General features: G+C 40.3%; 1 protein-coding gene across 1 annotated transcript in view; it reads left to right on the top strand.

The window, feature by feature from the left end:
- The window catches only part of LOC311439840 ((E2-independent) E3 ubiquitin-conjugating enzyme FATS), a 63,737-nt gene that overhangs the window by 19,422 nt on the left and 24,581 nt on the right, over positions 1–19,734 (top strand). Inside the window, exons 2-3 of the mRNA XM_084526032.1 lie at positions 11,414–11,502; positions 13,463–14,537. Coding sequence (XP_084382158.1) covers positions 11,414–11,502; positions 13,463–14,537 — 1,164 coding nt within the window. The remainder of the gene's footprint in view (positions 1–11,413; positions 11,503–13,462; positions 14,538–19,734) is intronic.

Here is a 19,734-nt window from a genome sequence, read left to right as displayed (position 1 = left end):
TGGTGCTTGCTTTAATAAAAGAAGATAGAAAGGCAAAACACCGCCACCCAATTGTGGATTAATAAACTTTCCTTAAATGTTGAATGAAGTAGATAAATCTGCATTTATATACCTGTCAGCATTAACATTCTGGCCAGGGTGTTAATCCCAATATTACTGTAACTAATGCAGTACCACATTTAGAGTAATAAGACAGTACTAAATCAAAGTGACATAGACTAGACTGACCTTCCAGAATAATGCTTTCAGTCTAGAGTATGAGCTACATCTTTGCTCTTTTATTTAAAATAACATAAATCACCAGCTGAAGTGTTTGTTTACATGGTAGATCACTTTTACCCCATTAATTATTCAAATAGTGTATTTATTCATTTATTGGTGTCTTTATATATATATATATTTCTTTTTCATTCTTTAAAAGAAGGGCAATATCCTGAAAGTCTGTGATTTGATTTGTTTCAGAGGACAAGATCTTTAACCCAAATGAGCATAAGCTCCATCATGTCATCTGCTACTCCAGGTATCTCTGCAGTGTGTCCATGTGTAACATCAGCACATGCTGTAGGATTGCAATTAACAGGATATATAAAGCAGTGTATAAAACAATAGCCCTGAATTTGCTTTTTCTTTCTTGCCATTATTTGACCTTACTGTTTTGAGTGGTTACAGCAGCACATGAATTTTGCATTGATCCTCTACAGCTGGCTTCAACTGGTAGGATTTTAATTTCCAGTAAATACTTCAGTTGTAATACTCAATGCAATACTCAATATAATCGATACCTGTGTGTACACATCTGTTTATCACCCCCACAAAGTAGATTTCATGAATGTATCATGGGGAACAAAACACAAGATTTCTATGCTTCCAGCAGGAGAATAGATGTCCATGCTTTAAAACAAAATGTTACTGTCTTGTGACCCTGTTCTCATTCTCATGGTGGGACAGCTTTCAGGGTGCTCTCAGAACACTTTTATGTGTGCCCCAGCAAGAGCCAAGCTGTTCTTCATTTTTCCTCTTGGCTAACAACTCACCAAGATAACTTTTCTTTTTTTTTTTTTTGAGTAGAAATGGAAAAATGTCAGATCTGAACAGCTGAATAATAGCTGAAGCTACCCCCTGCCCTAGAAAATCATTTAAAGGTAATGGAAGTTGCATCCAGTAATCCAATAAAGACATCTACCTGAGCTTATTGGCCTCAAAAAAATTAAGATGATGTAGTTGTGCTGTGAGAAAGGGGAAAAGCCATTACATGCTGCTTGGAGAAGTGAAATCTTGATTTCTGGGAGGAGGGATAACATGTTCTGGTTAAAACAGCAATATTTCACTGGACTCTCTCAGCTACCTGCAGTGGTTTTGTAGTGTCTGGGCACAGTGCATGGAGGGATGGGAAGGGCATTTTCACAAGGATTCAGAAACCAGGTGGAACTTGGCATTGGGGTTTGCAGATGCACGTATTAACTGAGTCAGCTAATGTGACTGGCAGTGAGTAACCCACTGGCACAATGCATGTGCAAGTCCATTACAAGAAGGTCATGTACATCATTGCAACCTAATCCATAAAAATACAGGCTGTTTCACAGGATTTTTTCTCTGGCCCTTTTTCTAGGGTTAGAGAGGGCAAGGAGGGGGAGAGTCATGCTGCATTGTGAGAGAGTTCAGCTGGGAGCCAGCCCAAAACAGAGCATGGACACCCTGAAATACAGTTTACATGAGGACCATAGCAATGCAGATAGGCTGCAGTCTTATGTCTAACCCAAATTTCCAGCTGAAACTTTCCCAAGAAAAGATTCTACCCCAATCTTTCCTTTGCCAAGGCATACAGGATTGCATTGGCTCTCCGTGTGAGGATGAATCTCCCCCTGTGCACAAAGGTCGTTGCTCTTGGCTTTAGGCAGATCACCACCTGGTATGCAGGAGCCATCCCACCTGAGCCTTGCACTGAGCAGCAGATGCATCCTGCATGGGGTAGTGAGCACTTAGCGTGCTCCTTGCTAAGCCCCAAAATGCAATTTATGTCCTGTAGGTCATTCTGCAGCTTCTAGCGGGAGAATTTAATGGTAGTTAATGTTGGAGAGAATATTGCTGATGAGCAAGAGGCTTTTGAAAGCACACGCAGCAAAGTCTGTCTCCTCTAAGTAGTGGATTTGAGGAGACCCTTAGGATCAACTCTCATCCCAGAGTGCCCAGCAGGAATACTGGAATTGAGAGGGGCCAGAATGTGGCTGGGGAGCTGTGCTGGATGCAGAGTGCTGCTAAATTATTTAATGGCTTATGCCCTGGCTCTGGATCAGAGATCGTTGCTGAACAGAAAAACTGTAGGACAAACAAAGTGGTGGTGGTAATCATCCGTAACGACTTAATTTTGCCTTCGATAGATAGTTGCTTCAGCGGTTTGTTATACCAACGTAAGCTGTTCAGTTATTACTGCACACCACATTATTCCAGGTATTCTCTGTAGTAAAATTTGGATTTCCAATGCCATGACTATCATAGCAGGCAAATTAGGAAGGTGACTACTCCAGTTATGATTTGCTATGTGACTTTAAACAGGACAGCTGTATGTGATTATGTCTAAGGCACAGCAGTACTGAGGTCAAGCAGTTATGGCATCATTAGGTCAGCCTTCAGCACTTAACTTTCCTTTATGGTTTTGAAAAGCCTCTCAGTTTCCATAATCTTAGCATGAGCTTTCTATATTTTTTTTTTTAGAGAATGAAAACAAAGAGATGAAATAGAAAATAGAGGCTATCAAGAAAGAGGTGGGTATGTGAGCAGCAAAGCTGATGAAGCCCATGAGTCAGTACCCCGAGTCTCACCCTGGTGCTGCTCTCTCAACTCTGCATCTCCTCGCCCATCCCATTTTATCCGTCCCCAGTGCCTCCTTGCTGCTCCTGACAAAGAGCTGTGGCCCCTGTGGCACTGTGGATGTCCTGGCTGGCTGGTTTGTTTGCCAGGCAGCTCTGGGTCATGCAGAGAAGACCCAGTGATGATCTCTCTGTGGTGGCCTGTCTTTTCTACAAAACCATTTTATTTATTTATTTATTTATTTATTTGCAGTAAGCATGCTGGAGATTAGCTATTGACCTTTCTATTGCATTGGTTAAAACTGTCCAGGAGCTCCAAAGCCCCAGGTCAGACAGACAGAAAGATTGAACACAAATCAAGTTCCTTGATCCGAGTAGACAGCACAATCCAAAAGGGTTTTGTTTGTTGGTTGGTTGGTTTTGCTTTGTTTTATTTTCCTTTTTAATTGATTCACCTGCAGTAAATTAATAAGAAAAATATCAGGACTTCTAAAACATGGGGACAACTTTCCTGCAAGCATAGCTGTGCCCTGCTATCCAGGTATTTGTGTGCCTATAGGTATGGGAAAGACTTTACTCACAGGAGTACCTCCTGCGGGACAACCACTGTGAATATAACCATTCATATTTTGAAATGTTTTCCAGATTGGCCTTGTATCACAAGGTATGGAGGAGTGAGCGTGTGTGTTATGAATGCAACACCATAGAGCAGGGAAGTCTTGAGGTGAATAAAGGAAAAAGCATTTTCTTACCCACCTGTTGCAGCTCTGATACAATAATTTGGCACTGGAGCTTTTAGCTGTGCTCAAGGAATGGCAGATACAAAAAATCAGGAGTTTGGGGTTGTTGCTAGGCAGCAGGTTCTTGCTTCCCTGCAAAAGCAGCTGTGGCTGCTGGGTCTGCCCAGGCTGCTCGGGCAGGGGGCAGTGGGTGCTGGCGAATCCCAACCCCACTTGCTGTCATTTGGGTGATATCTGCCACCAAAAGAGAGCCCGCAAACACTTAATGTCATTCCTTGACAAAAGTAAAGGTTCTGAGGGTTTTTACATTTAATCATCAATTCTGAGCTTTTCCGCACCCTTCATTTCTGAATTGTAAGTCTGAGTGATTTAAAAAAAAAAAAAATAAAAGGCAATTACCAGTTATCGGTTATGTTGAACCGCTGAACCTAGTGATAAAAAGAAAATCTTCTCTGCCCTGTTTTGTGTTCCTACTGCTGTGTTTCTGTTTCAATCTCTAGAAGGATCTGTGTTTCCAAACATGTTGCAGCGCAACTCGAAAAGGCTGATTTTCAACATCAGACAAAGCACGCCTGTGTGTTAAAAACACACCATAAACAGAGATTTGTTTTATCTTCCCTTCAAAGGCAAGTGTGTGTAATATCTCACCAACTGGAAAGTTTTACGTGGTAGAATAATTACCAAGTTCACCTGCATGAAGGGTGGTTAGATTTAGAGTTAAGGCAAGTCAGCGGTGACTGAAATCAGTGGGAGCTGCGTAGTCTTCTTGTAAAATAAAAGGCTTCTTTTTGCTTCGTCATAGATCTGGAGACTTGGAACTCTAACTTTTTAGGCTTTGTACTTATATAATCCTGCCTATTGTGTTCTTACCCTGTGAACTCTGAATTTTTCTTTTGCTTCTAGCTTTCTGCATCCACTGTTATCAAGCAGTTTCTGATGTCTGTAATCACAGCAGTTAATGTGAACAACTTTTCAGAAATAAATACTATCCCAAGTGTTATAGAAAACTGAATGCTTCCATTATATGAAAGTAACATGAAAGATCTATTTTAAATCTGGCATGAGTGGTGCTGCACTGAGTTTAGTTCTGTTGTACAAATTGTTTAGTGTCAAATTTGGCTCATGTGAACATCCTTTTTTTTATTTTTTTTTTGTGCTTTGGAAACACAATTGGGCTAACATAAATGTGTTGTGGAATCTCTACTCTTGATGTCTTGACAAAAGCATCTGTACCCACAGCATCTACCAGTTCCTGAAGCTACCACTGTATTAAGAGTATTAACAGGGAAAAAAAATCAATAAAACAAAATCCCCGCAGCAGGATATATATTGAGTCACAAAACGCATGCATAGCAGACAGTGCACAGGTTTTCTCTTATCCTCTTTACTGTTTCTTGTCCTAAAGTTAGGCTCTCACAAAAGCAGATGAAAAGTAAGAAATATTGAATTACCTCTAGCTCCTATTGTACATGAGCAGCGTTAGACAAATGCACACATTTTGTAATTGCTACCAGTTCTGAGTAACACTGGTAGAATTTTTATTTACAAAACTCATTTGTACCATCAAATTTTGTGTATGTTATGGCCTTTACATGAACACACATAGCAACGCTAAAATAACTCTTCATAAATACACTTTTTGGCTGCAGCACTGCTTTTCCTTTGTTTGCTTATGCACAACATTTGTCATGTTTACAGTCACTGAAGATTTTTTTTTTGTCTGTCTTAAACATTCTTGTGCTTTCAGAAATGAACGTGGTCACTAAAATGCAGATGCATTAATAAAATGCTGTGAAGGAGACTTCAGGAGGGGTAGAGCACCACTTCCAATAGCTCTTTACGTATGAAATGTTTCTATTACTTGCATCTTTGTTTTGACATAAGCCAAATAATGGTACAATAGATACTAATGAATCTCAGTGCAAGGTTCTGAACTAGGAATGGTATTCAGAATGCCTTTAAATTACAGAGATAAGTGGGTTTATTTATTTATTTATTTATTTATTGCTGTTTATGCCCAATCTCTCACTGTTTTTGCAAAATCCTTTTAGGAAAATGTGTCCAAGCTACACAGAGTACCCATCACCCAGAATCCCAGTGAAATATACAGACAATACTGCTTTTCTTTTAGCAGTACAGAGAGAGACCAGTCCACCAGTCATCAGAGCAGGGAAGCCACGGAGCTTCAAGACCTCCCTTGCTTGGCTCATCAGCACTGGGGAGCTCAACAACTCACTACTTGTCCCAGCTTCTTCCCTCATCTCCCATAGGAATAGAAAGCTGTGACACTTATGGCATCTCTTCCGTTTCTGCAACAAAACGACTGAAGAAAAATTATGAAATAAATGGTTTTACTATTACATGAGAGTATCCCTCATGATTCAACCCAGTTCTCCATGCCTTAGATATCATACCCTCTAATACCCCATCTTTGAGCCTCCCCATTCTATTCCTACCATATTTTATAAAAATTTTGGAAGTGCTCCAGAAAGGAGCTCCAGTGCCATGTTATTTAGACTAAAGAAATCAAATCTATGTCAGCTTAAATCTTCCTGTGTGCTTCCATTTGAATCTCTGGCCTGAGTTATGTCCACACAGCTGGGCTTCAGCAGGTTTGCTGAGTTAGTTGCTGTGTCCAGGAACTGAGATTTGTTAGCTTGAGCTTATGCTGCCTCGAGAAACCTAGGAATGTGTTCCTCCCCATACTGCTGAAAATTTAAACAAACAAATGAGCAAAACCAAACCCCAAGCCCCAAGAAATAAATAGAAAACAAAACAAAACTTGTGGAGGAGAAAGGTGAAAAGGAAAAATTAAGAATATTCTTAGTTAACTCTGTGTGTGTGTGGTTTTGTGTGACAAATATGCTGGGGAAGATTCCCCACTTTATTAAGTGAAGATAAAGAGTAATAGAAGTGTGTAATGAAAACACAGTATTTTTCTCTTAGGCATAGGTTTCAAGATATAATTCCCGTGCTCTTTCTAGCCCCCTGATGAGCACCTTGCTTCTAATGGCATGGATAATGAGAGATTTACGACTTCTGGCTTTCTGATAGTAGACCAGAACTCATTTGTCCGTTCCGTGGCGGATCCTGTAATCATCTCTGCAGGCAGTCAGCTACAGCTTCAAGGTGTGCAAGCAGGGAGAGATAATTCAGTTAACAAATCTCACGATGCTGCTTGTAATAGAAGAAAATCCATCCTGACATCTTAAAAAAATATTTTTCTATTTTGTTTACATAATGAATCCTGTTCACACTGAAGTGATTTCAGGCTGCGTTGCTTAGCCTGATTTGAAAATCTTCCCAGCAAAGCTGCCTTAAAATACTGTTATCTTTGTACAACTGTGTTCAAGCACTTTCTTTTGTGGCAAGGTACTTGTTTATATTGGGTTTGGCTTTTTTTCACTGCAAGAAAGACTTCAAGAAAAGAGCTGGCAGCTGCTTTCTCTCCCTTTAAATCTATACTGCATTTGACCCCCATTGTAAGTAGGTGCCTAGTACTTGTAACAAGAGGTGCAGCAAAAATGCTGTAACAGGACTGATGTACTCTCCCTCTGCCATCCTCTCTTGATGGGTAAGTACAGTGTGGTTTCTAGCTGCGTTTGAGCTATCAGGATGACAACGTGTGCTCCTTAAGTATCTTAACTTAGAAAAAATTGCTGTCTGCTCTTACATGAAGGTAGCTGAATGTCAGACCCCATGGAGATGAAAATCAGATGTATTTTTATAAGAGCATAAGGAAAGTAAAATCCGTGTGTGGCTGTGGGGTCACCTTCCTGCCTGCCCATGCCTGTGCCCCACCTTCACTGGGATGCTGCCATCAGACCATCATCGGTGTGACACAGCACATCCTTCTTGGACTGGAGATCACTTCTGAAGGCTTAGGATCCCTGAAGGAGGGCAGGACTGCGGCTGCGCCAGGGCCTTCTGGAAATGCATCACTGTCTCCACTAACAAGCAAACCCAACATTCTCCAGCAGATTCCCTATAAATAAATTTAATATCAGCAGGAACTTAAGCACAGTGAGGGATTTTCAGCACTTGTCTCTCTACTTTTAGTGCTGTGCCTGCGAACTTTAGCTTGGTTGTTCAGATTTATTTTAGAGTTGACAGTACTCTCTGCAGCTTTATGGTATCGTTTCTTTATGACACATGAAGAACACCAGGAGAAGTGGATTTGGTTCTGGTGTTTATTCTGACTTGGATTTCATCTTAGGCATATCTGTAATGTCTGGATGTTTTTTGGGGATGACTCACTTCAGATTTCCAAAAGTGAATTATGATTTCTTCCAGCCCTTACAGAGAGGGAAAGCAGTGAATCTTTAACAATGACACTGTGTTCCTCAAGATTTCCACAGGTATTTGCATTAAATAAGTCACAGAAAAATTTAAACAAATATGATGTTTTAAACAGAATTAGGTATAAACAAATTCCTCCAAGTTGGTTTTAACAGTATGGTTTAGCTGCAGATAACTTAAAATACGAATAATGCATAACAAGAGAAATAGGTTTGAAAAACATTTAAAGTTATGCCAAAGACATAGTGTTAATTGAGTGATTGCTCTTGGGCCTGTGCCTAAGCCAAGCCATCAATGTCCTCTGCTCCCAGGCCCTGAGGGGGAAATTTGTGTGGTTTTGGGCACTGATGGCACCAGTTTGGAGACTGAAGTGACCCCAGCAGCCATGGACCTGGGAGAGAGTCCAGTTCTCCTTGGAGGTCTTTTAGGTTATGAGCTAAGGATCAACAAAAAGTGACATTTTTTAGTGAAATGGAGAAGTTCTCCCCTTCTCATATTGGTATGCATGTTCTGTGATGCTGTTTTACTGTGTTTTGAGGGAAGTGCTGGAGGCTCCAGGAGTTCATTTTGAGGTGATGCTGGTGGCTCAGAAGAGATGTCAGATGTGGTCAGCATGGGGCTTTGAGCAGAACAGAAGAGATCAGAAGCGCTGACATGCATTTGAAATTTGTCAGCATATGAATAGTAAAGAAATGAAACATGCAACTTTCATGACAAAAAATGGAGAGAAGGCCAGGGCGAGTGCTCTAAAGTCATTCCAGCTCTGCCTGGTGTCACTTTGGCTGTCACCAAAGGCCACCCCAGCACGGCAGTCTGCATGCTTCCAGTAAAGATCTGCAACGCTGGTACAATAGCGTTATCCACAGCTTGTTTGCATGCGAGTCTCGAGTGCTGCACAAAACCTTCGTTGGCTACAAACCAGGCTGTCCCCGTGCATGCCAAATACTCACGGTGCACTATTTTTCACCAGCACCCTCACCTTTGCAATTTATCTGTGCTTCAGCAAGCTGAGTCCTGAGTACATCTTTTCTGAATCATTATCTGAGCCGGCTGCCAGTTGGCCTGAGGCAGACATCCAGGCACTCGAGACTGGGAGAATCGGTTCCAGCTGCACTCTGTAATTAGGAAAACCCTGGTCTGTAGCCGGATGTCCAGATGCCTTGCCAAGGAGCGTATCATTTGGTTCAACAAACAGTACGGGGGGCGGGGGGTGGTGGTGGTAAGGGGAGTGAAGATGCAGTAGGACAAAGTTCATATGCCAGGAACTGCTCCTGTTCCTCGCCATGTCTCTGGTTCATTAGCTGGAGAGGTGGGTCGTGGTGGGAAGGGAAGGGCTGGGGAGGTTAAGCAAATCCTCGGGATTTAACTCAGTGAGAAATAAGTTTCTCGTTCTCCCCACAGAGACAGAAAGTACTTGAAATGCCATTTCTTTCAAGCTTTTTCACCAAGGAAAGACTGAACTTCGCATTTCATTGTGTAACAAGAGTTACAGTGCTGTGTGTTTTGTCAGCAATGAGAATCTGCATGAAAACTCTGCATGGGACACATCTCAGCTAAACCCTTGTGCCCTCTGAAGAGTCTTCATTACAAACACAGATTCAATCTCTCTCTTTATTTTATTTTTATTTTTTATTTAAGGATTTTTGCTTGTTCCGATGATATTAATTAACAATTCTGAAGCTTCCAAGACTATAATAATGAGGAAGTTACCAGAGCTTTTGCCACCACTGTCATTTAATCTATTTCAGCAACCACATTCAATGACTTGCCAAAAGTTTGAGTGTTTTTCAACAATAAGATTCCCATAGTAACATAAGAATGTCATTGAACAGGATAGGATACAAAATACAATGCAAAACTCCTCTCTGGATGATTAAGCAAAGAAAATACATATTCCCTTTTCTTCTTCCCAACTCACTTCTTCCTATATCTCCTGCTCCAGAAACAGCTACTTTTTAAAGTTAAATGATTGAGAATTAACCGAGCTGCTTCAAGAGGTCTGTGTGAAATCGGAAGGTCTTACCTATTGCTATCCCAGGAGGTTACATTTTTAAGAATAATTTACAGATTGTACATAATTTACGTGGTGGACTTTGACAACTTGTTCTTGGTTGACCCCATGGTATTCAGTAATTTCTCTTGTGCTGAAAATACATTTGAATGAAACTCATGAAAGACCATCTGGCAAAACATCTTTCTAGGTCTGATTAATCTCAAGCCAGAATTTTGGATTTCTTTGCACGCTTCTTGACATTCACAAGTTGATGTTCTCCTGTTGTAGCTTCTCAGCTCGACCTGAGACAACTGTGGTTTTCTTACTGTAAACTATTTGAGGAAAATGTTGATAGTAAAGTTGCTGCCTTAATTACATCCGCTTTGTTTGTGAAACCTCTGGATTTCTTGAGGTCTTGCCTTAACTCAATCCAACAATTTAATCTTTATCCTTCTCTGCAAGTTATTTCCTATTTAGTTGTTTAAAAAAAGTAGGAAAGACACCATATGTGGCAGGTTTTCGTTGCAAAAGTATTCATGTGTAATTCAGCAGGGTCCTGATATGCTGACAATGCCTTTCCATGGAGCCCACCCAGCAGTTACCACTCTGCTCTTTGTGGACATGTGTGGACTTTGTCCCTTCAGGACCCATCTTTCTGGTCCTTCTCTGAAGGAGCAACACCTCCTTTTTGCAGCACATCACAACAGTGGGGAGCAGGCTCCAAGGGAATCTCACCCATGATTTTTGCCAGCAGGTACCATGATTCAGTGCTAGGTCAGGTTCACTGCCTTTTTGACTGATTCAACTGTTCATTATTTAGCATTATAGTGTGACTTGTTGATATAAAGAAATATCCAGTAATGTCAGGAGATTTCCATCCAAATAGAGATTTTACCAAATAGAAAGTAACAATTTGTGGCTTAAGTACTGACAGCAAATGTAATACATCGTTATAGTGTCCTAGACTCTCTGTTATATGACAATTATTTCTTTGTAAAGGACTGTAGTAGAGATAGCCCTCAAAGGAAACAAAAGGTGATCACAAAGTTAGAGGTTGATGTAATGATGTAATGACGTCTCAACCAGAGACGTTATCATGTAGCATGTGAATATGATTGAAAATTACTATACTTGTTTAAATGTGACTTACTCCAGATGAAATGGATCTCATAGCATCCAGTTCTTTAATGTGCTCATTTGTGCTCTTGGGTTCTGCAAACCAGGCAAAAGTGAAATTTGTTGAAGCCCTTGTTTTGCATCTCCCCTAATTACTCCAGACACATGCCTAAAGCCAGGTAAACTAGTAGTAGAGAGATTCAAGCTGTGATCAGCCCTGAACAGATTGTGAGACTGTCCCCAAACACCTCTTCGCAACAGGATCCCAGCAGTGTTTCAAGCTCCTCTCCTGGGAAGGAGGAGAAATGCAATCCCTCCCGTAACCAGCTCCCAAGGCAATCAGATCACTTACCAGAGCTCTTTCCCTCCTGCCTGTGCTTGGTTTGAAACCACACTTTATCACTCATCTCCTCCAGGACGCTGATGATAACGTTTCTTTCCCTGCATTTGTTTCCCAGGAGCAGCACAAAAACAGTGGGGCAGTAACAGGACATGCACGGGCCTCCAGCAGGAGAGTGCTGTGGAGAGAAAATCAAGCTCCATGGAGGTATGATAAATAAGTAATGGGTAGATAACAGTCAGTAGAATGCATTCGGGTTTAAAAACAGTCACTGATGGCTGAGCAGTGTGCTTGGACTTGGTTTTGTTTAACTGGGTTCAGCCTAGGCAGCCAAAAAGCCAAATAAAATGATGTTTAGGAGGCTGCAGTTCTGTGTGCTCTTGGAGAGGAAAAGAGATGCTTGTTTTGTGGGGGGGAAAGGTTGTTAAAAACCTCTCAGGAGACTAAATTAAGTGGTATCCCAAGTATCAGTACACTCTGTCTCAGATGTTCTCTAGATAAAGCCTGGGGTTTTCAGTTCACCACAATTACTTGGTGTTAGTGCATATTTTTTTCACCAGATGCAGTGAGGCTTGAAAACTCCCAGTGAGCATAGGACAGCTGGTCAAACCTTAAAGATTCATTTCTTTGCCAAAGGTTGGGAGGAGGGAATAGTATGTATACTCAAGCAGAAGAAGTGAGTTATCTAATATTTGAATTTGAAGCTAATAGAGAACATTTTTGACATGCCTTTGGACTTTTGCAAGAAGTTTCCAACTGTACAGCCCTTAACAAAAGAAAAAAAAATGCCAAATCAACTGCTGCAGCAAGAGTTGCATCCACAGAATGAAGTATTTCAAGGAACATTCTTTTTCCGTGACCTGTAAAAATCTCAGGGAAGTCAAGAGCTTTGGAAGCTATGTGAAGATCTTAAACCTGTAGGTAGAAGTAAATGCAGTGCTGAAAATATAAGGCAAATATTGTTACAAGCCATGAAAGAAACAAAGAAGGAAGAAAATGCTTTCCCTAGGGCTGTGAAATTATTGAATTGTCAAAACCACAGGCAGCTGGTTTAAAGGGTTGATAAAATTTACCTGACGTTTCACCTCGTTAATAAACTCTTAATCTAACTCTACATATTTGGGTTCCCAAATCAGCCTTCCCAAGAGCTACAAAGGAGACATTATTCTGTGTTATTTCCCGACATGGGGGACAGGAGCTCGGCAATGGTTTTCCTCTTGGGCTTCAGTGCAGGGTGAAATACTTGTTAAGCACTGGCATTGATTAGCAGATGATGTAGATGCTCAGATATGATCTGAGATGAATGCACAATAAGCAGGAGCAGTCCAGGCCAGCAAATGGCACCTGAACCCTGAACAAACTTGAATGAGCTTTCATTATGGAGCAAATCCTCAGATTTCTGAATGACAATTCAGTGTTTTGTTTTGTTTTGTTTTGTTTTATTTTGTTTTCTGTCAGGATCAGGAGATCTAGGAACATGAGTCGGGAGCAATCTAATCAGCCAATTTACAGCACCAAAGAGATGCTTTATTGCATGTGACCTATATGACCAGCTTTGTGGATAATGGCAGGAGATTTTAAGCTCAGGTTTACTCTCTGTTAGATATCTTTAACATATAAGCACCCCTTTTGTCACATCAAGTGAAGTAATGTATGGTCTATCAAGATGTTTACTGTCATGGTCAGACACATGGACTTGGGCCACTTTCAGTCAAACGTGGACATATGTGGTTTTACAGTTAATAGGTGTCAACAAGTAATGACAAGCAAGAAGGAACTGATGAATTAAAATAGCACTTGTAGTCCTTGTAGGAAATTATATCACTTTTGTGAAGGGATCAAGGAGAAGCTTTTCCATGCTTTTAACCAGTGAGGCTGTAGAGCAGCTATGACACTGATGCCATGTGCTCTCTCCAGTACACGATGACACACATGGACCTTTTTAGTTCACTAATATATATATATATTTTACATTGGATGAGTGAAACCTCCCAGACAATTCAGAGCTGATTTCTTGAGTTTGTATTTTAATAATGAGAGGAGAGAAAACCTAATATGAATAGAAAGTTAACAAGATATTTTGAACAATGGTACTATATGGTAGATGAGAAATAGTTAGATATGTTATGATAGAATATGTTGATAATTTGGATCTTTTCATTTGCAGGAATCTCTGTCATCAACAAGTACAAAATTGATTTCACCAATAGTCATTTCACAGATGATTGATGAGAATAAATCAAAAGAAAATTGGTCTGCTTTGCTGATGCAGTCTGCAATCCCACAGCCCAGTGCTTATCACCTGAAGCAATCTTTGGCTAACCATGATTTGGTCAACATTAACAGTGCCTTTATGGTACTTCCCAGCAGATTAGAAATTCAGGCATCCTTAGATGACACCACCTCTTCGCTGGACTCTCCCACCACAAATGAAAAACAACGTCAGAACCAGTGGAAAGGGTTTGCCTCCATAACTATTACAGCCAGACGTGTCGCTGCGGGCTCCAGTGACCCAGCATGGAGATCCAGGGCCGTGCCAGAGCCCCATGCTGCATCCCCCACGTTGAGCAAGGTCCCTGTTGACCTCCACCACTGGCCTCCACCTGGCCAAGCAAACCAAAATGTCACTCCATCAAGGGCATCTGAATGTTGCTCAAAATCAGGTGAAGAGCTGCGTGAGAGGTTTTCCAACCACAGAAACAAGAAGGGTGTGGGTCTTCAAAGCAGAGATGGGAGAGAGAAAGTACTGCCTTCATTCATCTCGTCTGTCCACATTCAGGTTTCTCAGCAGTGTCCAAATATGATCTATTACATAGACAAGTCACTCAACGTGTGCCTTGTCCAGCCTCGAATTAAATGCCAAAAAATGCATAGATCGACATTGTCCTTCAGTATAAACTGTAGTTCGTCTAGATTAACAGCAGATGGAGTAGATGGCATAGCTAATGGAGAGCCAATAGAGGAGATGCTTCAGACAAAGCTCCTAAGAGAAAACAAGGCTCCACTCAGAACAAACTGGAGTGCAGGTTTAACAGAAAATAATGTAATTAATAAACAGACAACAAATGAGGGCCATTTGGGTACTAAATACCCTTTGAAAAGTGTCTGTGCCTCTGAACTTCGAGCGTTTGATATACCCAAAGGACCTAATACCATAACAACAAAGCAACATGACGATAAGCAGTCTGGCAGCTATCACGCTACATTTTCTTTCCATCTTCCTAATTCCAGTGATGAGGCAGGTAAGTAATTTCCATAAACCTCAGTCCAGTGGAGCAGAGGTTCAGGCTGGAACAGACCCACCACAATGATTTTACGTGAGCAGATAACAGTAATCTGCTTCTGCAAAGGCATGCTGAGTCAGAGCACAACCCAGACATTTTCAGTTCCAGGACTACTATGAATATATTTGCCATGCTAGTGATGCATGCTGTTCACCAGATGACAGAGAAAACTCTGCCTGTGTTGTCAGCATGAAACCTCTATTTTAACCATTTATAAGTGTAATTTATTTATTTTTCTCTCAGCAACATGCAAGCGCTTAGCCCCCAAAATAATTGTCTTTCTGGAAGGGCTGGATTTCAAGATGTGAGATTAAGAATGAGGTTGCTGTGCTGAACTTGGTTTTGTGTTCCTTACAACTCAAAATGATATTGCTTTTGGAATTTGTTATTTAGAAGGCCATAGTAATAAGCCTAGGTGTTTGTAAGTGATGGCTCCAGGTAAATGTTTTGCAAATCTTTAGCACATTTGTTCTATATCTCTCCAAGCATTTTGCAAACATAAAATTTTCTTCGCAGTGTTGCTCTCAGGAAAGGGAAAGATACCGTGGGGATTGCTTTGTGCCCAGAGTGGTATAGCTCCTGCTGCACTGGACTGCAGCAGCTATTTTACAGTGCACTTGAATAACCACAGCTGAGTTTATTGACTCACCAGAAAGGGAGCGTGGATGGGAAGAATGTCAATGAGTCTGCTTTTTACCAAAGGCACTAAGATTGAAACTTACCCCCTGTGTATCCTGCAACCTTGGGCTACAATTAATTGCAATTACCTTGTACTTACACATCCTTTTTCATCTAAGGGCCAGTCTGTGAGCATAAGCCATCTCCTAAATTTCGTTTGTACCCACATCCTACCAGCTTATAAATGGGAAAAAAAAAAAAAAAAAAGAGAGAGAGAGAGAGAAAGAAAGATGAGAAGTTGCATGCTGTCTGATGGGCTGGAACAAGGTATAAAACCTGGACCCTGCAATTCCTTTTCACCTTGCTGTTACTTCTGCACTTGCTGCTCTTGCAATTATCAAGAAATAAATAGCAAGAAGACACTGCTTTATTCAGAGGCCTCCTGTTTTTACACTAAAGAAAATTATCAGTATGTTCAGGGTCTTCCATGGAGAAACTTTATTGTATAGCAGCTTCATTTAAAGTAACTATGCCCTTCTGAAATTTTCATAGGCACTACTATGTATTCAAGGCTTTGTTCAGCAGCACCCAAAGTCTCCCTGTGTTGCATCACAGAAACAAGGATTAAAATAATATTGAGATTTGTCATGGGCTTGGTTATACAGTGGTCACTGTAAAAGGATCACTTTTACTAGAAGTAACTAGAAAGTGAAATAGAAGATTGCTTGTGGTTTGCCAGTTTTACAGAAAAAAAAAGGAAATAAGTGAGGTAACTGGCTGAGAAATACTGGTTTTTGAAAGACGACTTCCACCATTTGTGTACACAAGAATACAGGTGTAAATAAATATGGGAAGTGTTACCTTCTTAACTGCTTCCACCATTTGTGTAAGCAATAATGTAGAATGTAAAGATATATGCTTCTCTTGATCAGACCTTTTGTAGTATATAAGAAGGTGTTTATCAGCTTACTACAACTTTCCTGTGTGAAATTTGTATAAACAGCCAGTATAATGCTTCAAAAGAACAGCCTTTCTCACCAGGATTCCCAAAGTAATGAGCTCTTGCATAGCTGTCAGCCATTAAATGTGACAGATCATGAGAAACTCAGTTAAATTCATGAGACATCCACACTGCACATTAAAATGAAAGGCATTTGGTACAATTTTAACCTGGGAGAAAATGAAAAGCTGAGTTCTCCTTAGTTTGAAAAAACAAGGAAGTAAGAGAGGGATCTGCTAGGTCCAATATTCTTTTCTGGTGTAAATCTGGTATGGTCCTACAGATTTTATTTATTTTTTTTTTATTTTTATTTTTATTTTTATTTTTATTTTTATTTATAGATATATATTATTTTTTTCTAGACTAGTTTTAATTATCTAAAGGCATAAAAGCTGTAATGGGAAACTTACTTTCTTGCTTTGTGATTTGGCATTTCTGTGTATACAGCTCAAAACTGCAAGACCTGTATAGCATGATGCTGCTTTACAAGCACAGCAAAGTGACAACTGCCCCATCAGCAAAGTCCCTTATACCACCACAGACTCCCAGGTACTTTTTAGGTACTTTTTCCTCCAACGTTTACTATTTCAAATCCATTCATGTTAAGGTCGGTTATATGTTTATGCAATTAAGTTTCTGTGAAATGAAATGTTTAAGAAGAAAGAAGAACTAGCAAAGAAGAGGCAACAAACAACTTTTGACACCATGTTAATACTTTAATGTAATTATCTTACGGATGAAGGAACCGCAGAGAGCTCTTTGTCCATCACATTTCTGATGACCCAGAAAGTTTGAGTTTATATTAGTTTGCAGCTGTAGGCAATAGCTTCCTGCCAGCAGAAATTCAAGCGGTAATCATATCACCATGGCCAAAAAAATAGAAAAATAGACTTTTCTGAATGAAATCTGTAAATGCAGTTTCCAGGATGTATAGGCTGTCTTACTAGTACCTGAAGAGGAATGAGCACCCCCATACTTCTGTTTCACAGGGGCTAGCTTTGCTGTTTCCTATGGTGCTGGCTGGTTGTCATGGTCTCTTTGGAGTGCCTTTTCCTAATTTTTCTTGTGACTTCACTAAAGTAATGACAACTCTCCTTATAGTATTACTCATACTATTTCATGTTGAAATCCAAATGTTCAAGACTTGGCTTTACATGGACCTGGATAACCTAACCTAAGGCCCTTCTTTCAGCAGGAGGTTGGGCCAGATAATCTCCAGAGGTATATATTTCCACATCTTACCGTATATCAGAAGGATATTTTAGGCATATTATGAAATGTAAATCCTGGGCTCTGCTCATGGTTGGTAATTATACCTAGAAATCCCAAACTCTCAGTCTTAGTTAGCATTCAAAGCCATGTCTTGTGTTATATCATCCCAAGGACGGATTATAACTTTGTGACTTCATCACTATGGACTGCGTCATCTACTGGCTCCACTGCTTTTGGTGCTTCACTTCCATTAGCCAGCAAGAAATTGGACTCTTAAGTGCTGGAAAATCCAGGTTGCGTGTGAAGTCAGTCTTCAGCTGTGGGAGGGCATAGAGAAGTAGGAGGTAATTGCATTCACTTTAAATGAGTGGTCAGCATCTAAATCTTGTGGGGAGCATAAGGGGCACATCTGACCTCTAATGAGAAATGTCCCCACTGAGAACCACAGGAACCAACTCAGAGAGATACAGCCAACATAAGCATGGGCCAGGCTCTGTGAGGACCTTGTCACAGGCAGTCGATGTGGATCAGCTGGCCTTCAATCACTACTTCTAACAAGCTGTCAGAACTTGCTAACGCTGCTTTTAAGTCAATGCAGCAATTTCCTTTACTGTCTGTAGCTAATGTCTCATAAATACAAGGTAAGTTAAAAATGAAGAGATTAGTCTTGTTTCTGTTGAAGACGGGAGCATTTTTAAACTTAATTTCTCACCTACCCTTCATGAAGAATATATTCCACAAGAATATCTAGCTTTACATCCATCTTTTATGATATATTACCTACTTGATGCTATGCTGAATTATTAAAAAGGAGCAAGGAGAAGGAAAAAGGGCACGTTTACATTCGTTTTAACCTCTTGATTAGACAAAATCATCACTTTTATAAATCTTACATAGCCAACATCTGAATTTATCTGTTTAAGCTTAGATCATCATAAATGTCTTGATGCCTGAGCACCTTCACAAACCTCAGCTTTGTTATAAACAAAGTTTTATTATAGGTTATTTCTGCTAGCACTTCAGCTCTTATAATGTCTACACCTGTGTTTTTCTTTTGTTGATGTGCCCAGAACTGCCAGGTAGTGTTATTAAGGAAAAATAGCTGTGATGGAGAGAAATTTAAATCCAGTTGAGGTGGTGGGTGCTGCACGGGCTGTCACAGCCTATGCTCAGCTCTGGAGAGCATGGAGGATGCAGCGCTCACCTTGCTCGTAAGATAGCTGAAAGTGGGGCATGAGGATTATGATGTGCTCATGAGTCAGCGTTTGGAGCTGAATGTGATGCAATGGGGACGGTTGTGACTGTGGGTGGGGGCGGCAGCATGTGCTGGGCATGGGGGAGTCTCGGGGGGGCTGCCCTACCATCACCCCTTCTCCTGCAGAATTCAGGAATGGAAAATAGTGGTAGCCGGCAGCACTCAGGAGGCGGAAAGTACATTTAAATCAGTGAATGAGACAGAAGGGTGAGCTAGTAGTGTAGTTGCTTATATTCTTTTCCCAAAGAGAATATTAGGTAACTTGAAAGAATAATTTACTTAATTAAAGCAATAGAAGACAGCTTATAGGGAAAACTGGGATCTGGCATTTTGGGGTGTTGGACAACCCAGATGGTTATAGATTTCTGTTTCCTCTTAAAGAAGAGTTTCATAACAAGTGCTGAATCTAGCAGGATGTTTGCTAAGGAGGAAATAACTAAATATTAATTTGTTTCAAGAGTGTATTTTTTTTTTTAATATAGTGTTCATAGTTACATATATATGTATTGATACTTATATTGGAGTAAAATCAAAACAGGAGGTGCTGTGGGATTTCAATATGCTGCTATCTGCAAAACAGAATGTTTTAGTTTTAAAAATATATTGAAAGCTTCTGGTATTTGAGACGTTTGTATATCAGGCAAATATTTGGAGGTCACCTTTAAACTAATATATACTAATGGAAATCAGTACGAAATCTTAAAAATCAAGAGTATTAGTAGTGTTTACTTTCAACTATTAAATAGCAGTTGAAACGTTGCAATGAATGAATGTGGCCTACCTGATGTTCTCACCTGACTTTCTGCTTATGGGAAGTCACCACATAATAGCCTAGAATACAAGGTTAGTGCATTCCCATCTGTATATATGTACACATAAATATGTATTATATATAAACAAGATATAATTAGAAGAAAGTTGTTCCTTACAGTATGGAATTTATTGTATAGAAACTTGAGTACCTACAGCTGATGCTAATTAACTCTCCAGCCCGAGAATGTGTAGAGCAGTAGTGATGGCGAAGACAGGAGAAATGTGAAATATGTCACAGAAGATTTTACTTTAGCATG

This window comes from Aythya ferina (genome assembly GCF_964211825.1).
Source record: "Aythya ferina genome assembly, chromosome: 7".
Classification (NCBI taxonomy): domain Eukaryota; kingdom Metazoa; phylum Chordata; class Aves; order Anseriformes; family Anatidae; genus Aythya; species Aythya ferina.
Note: the sequence above shows the minus strand (reverse complement) of the source record. Positions and strands in the feature narration are given on the sequence as shown.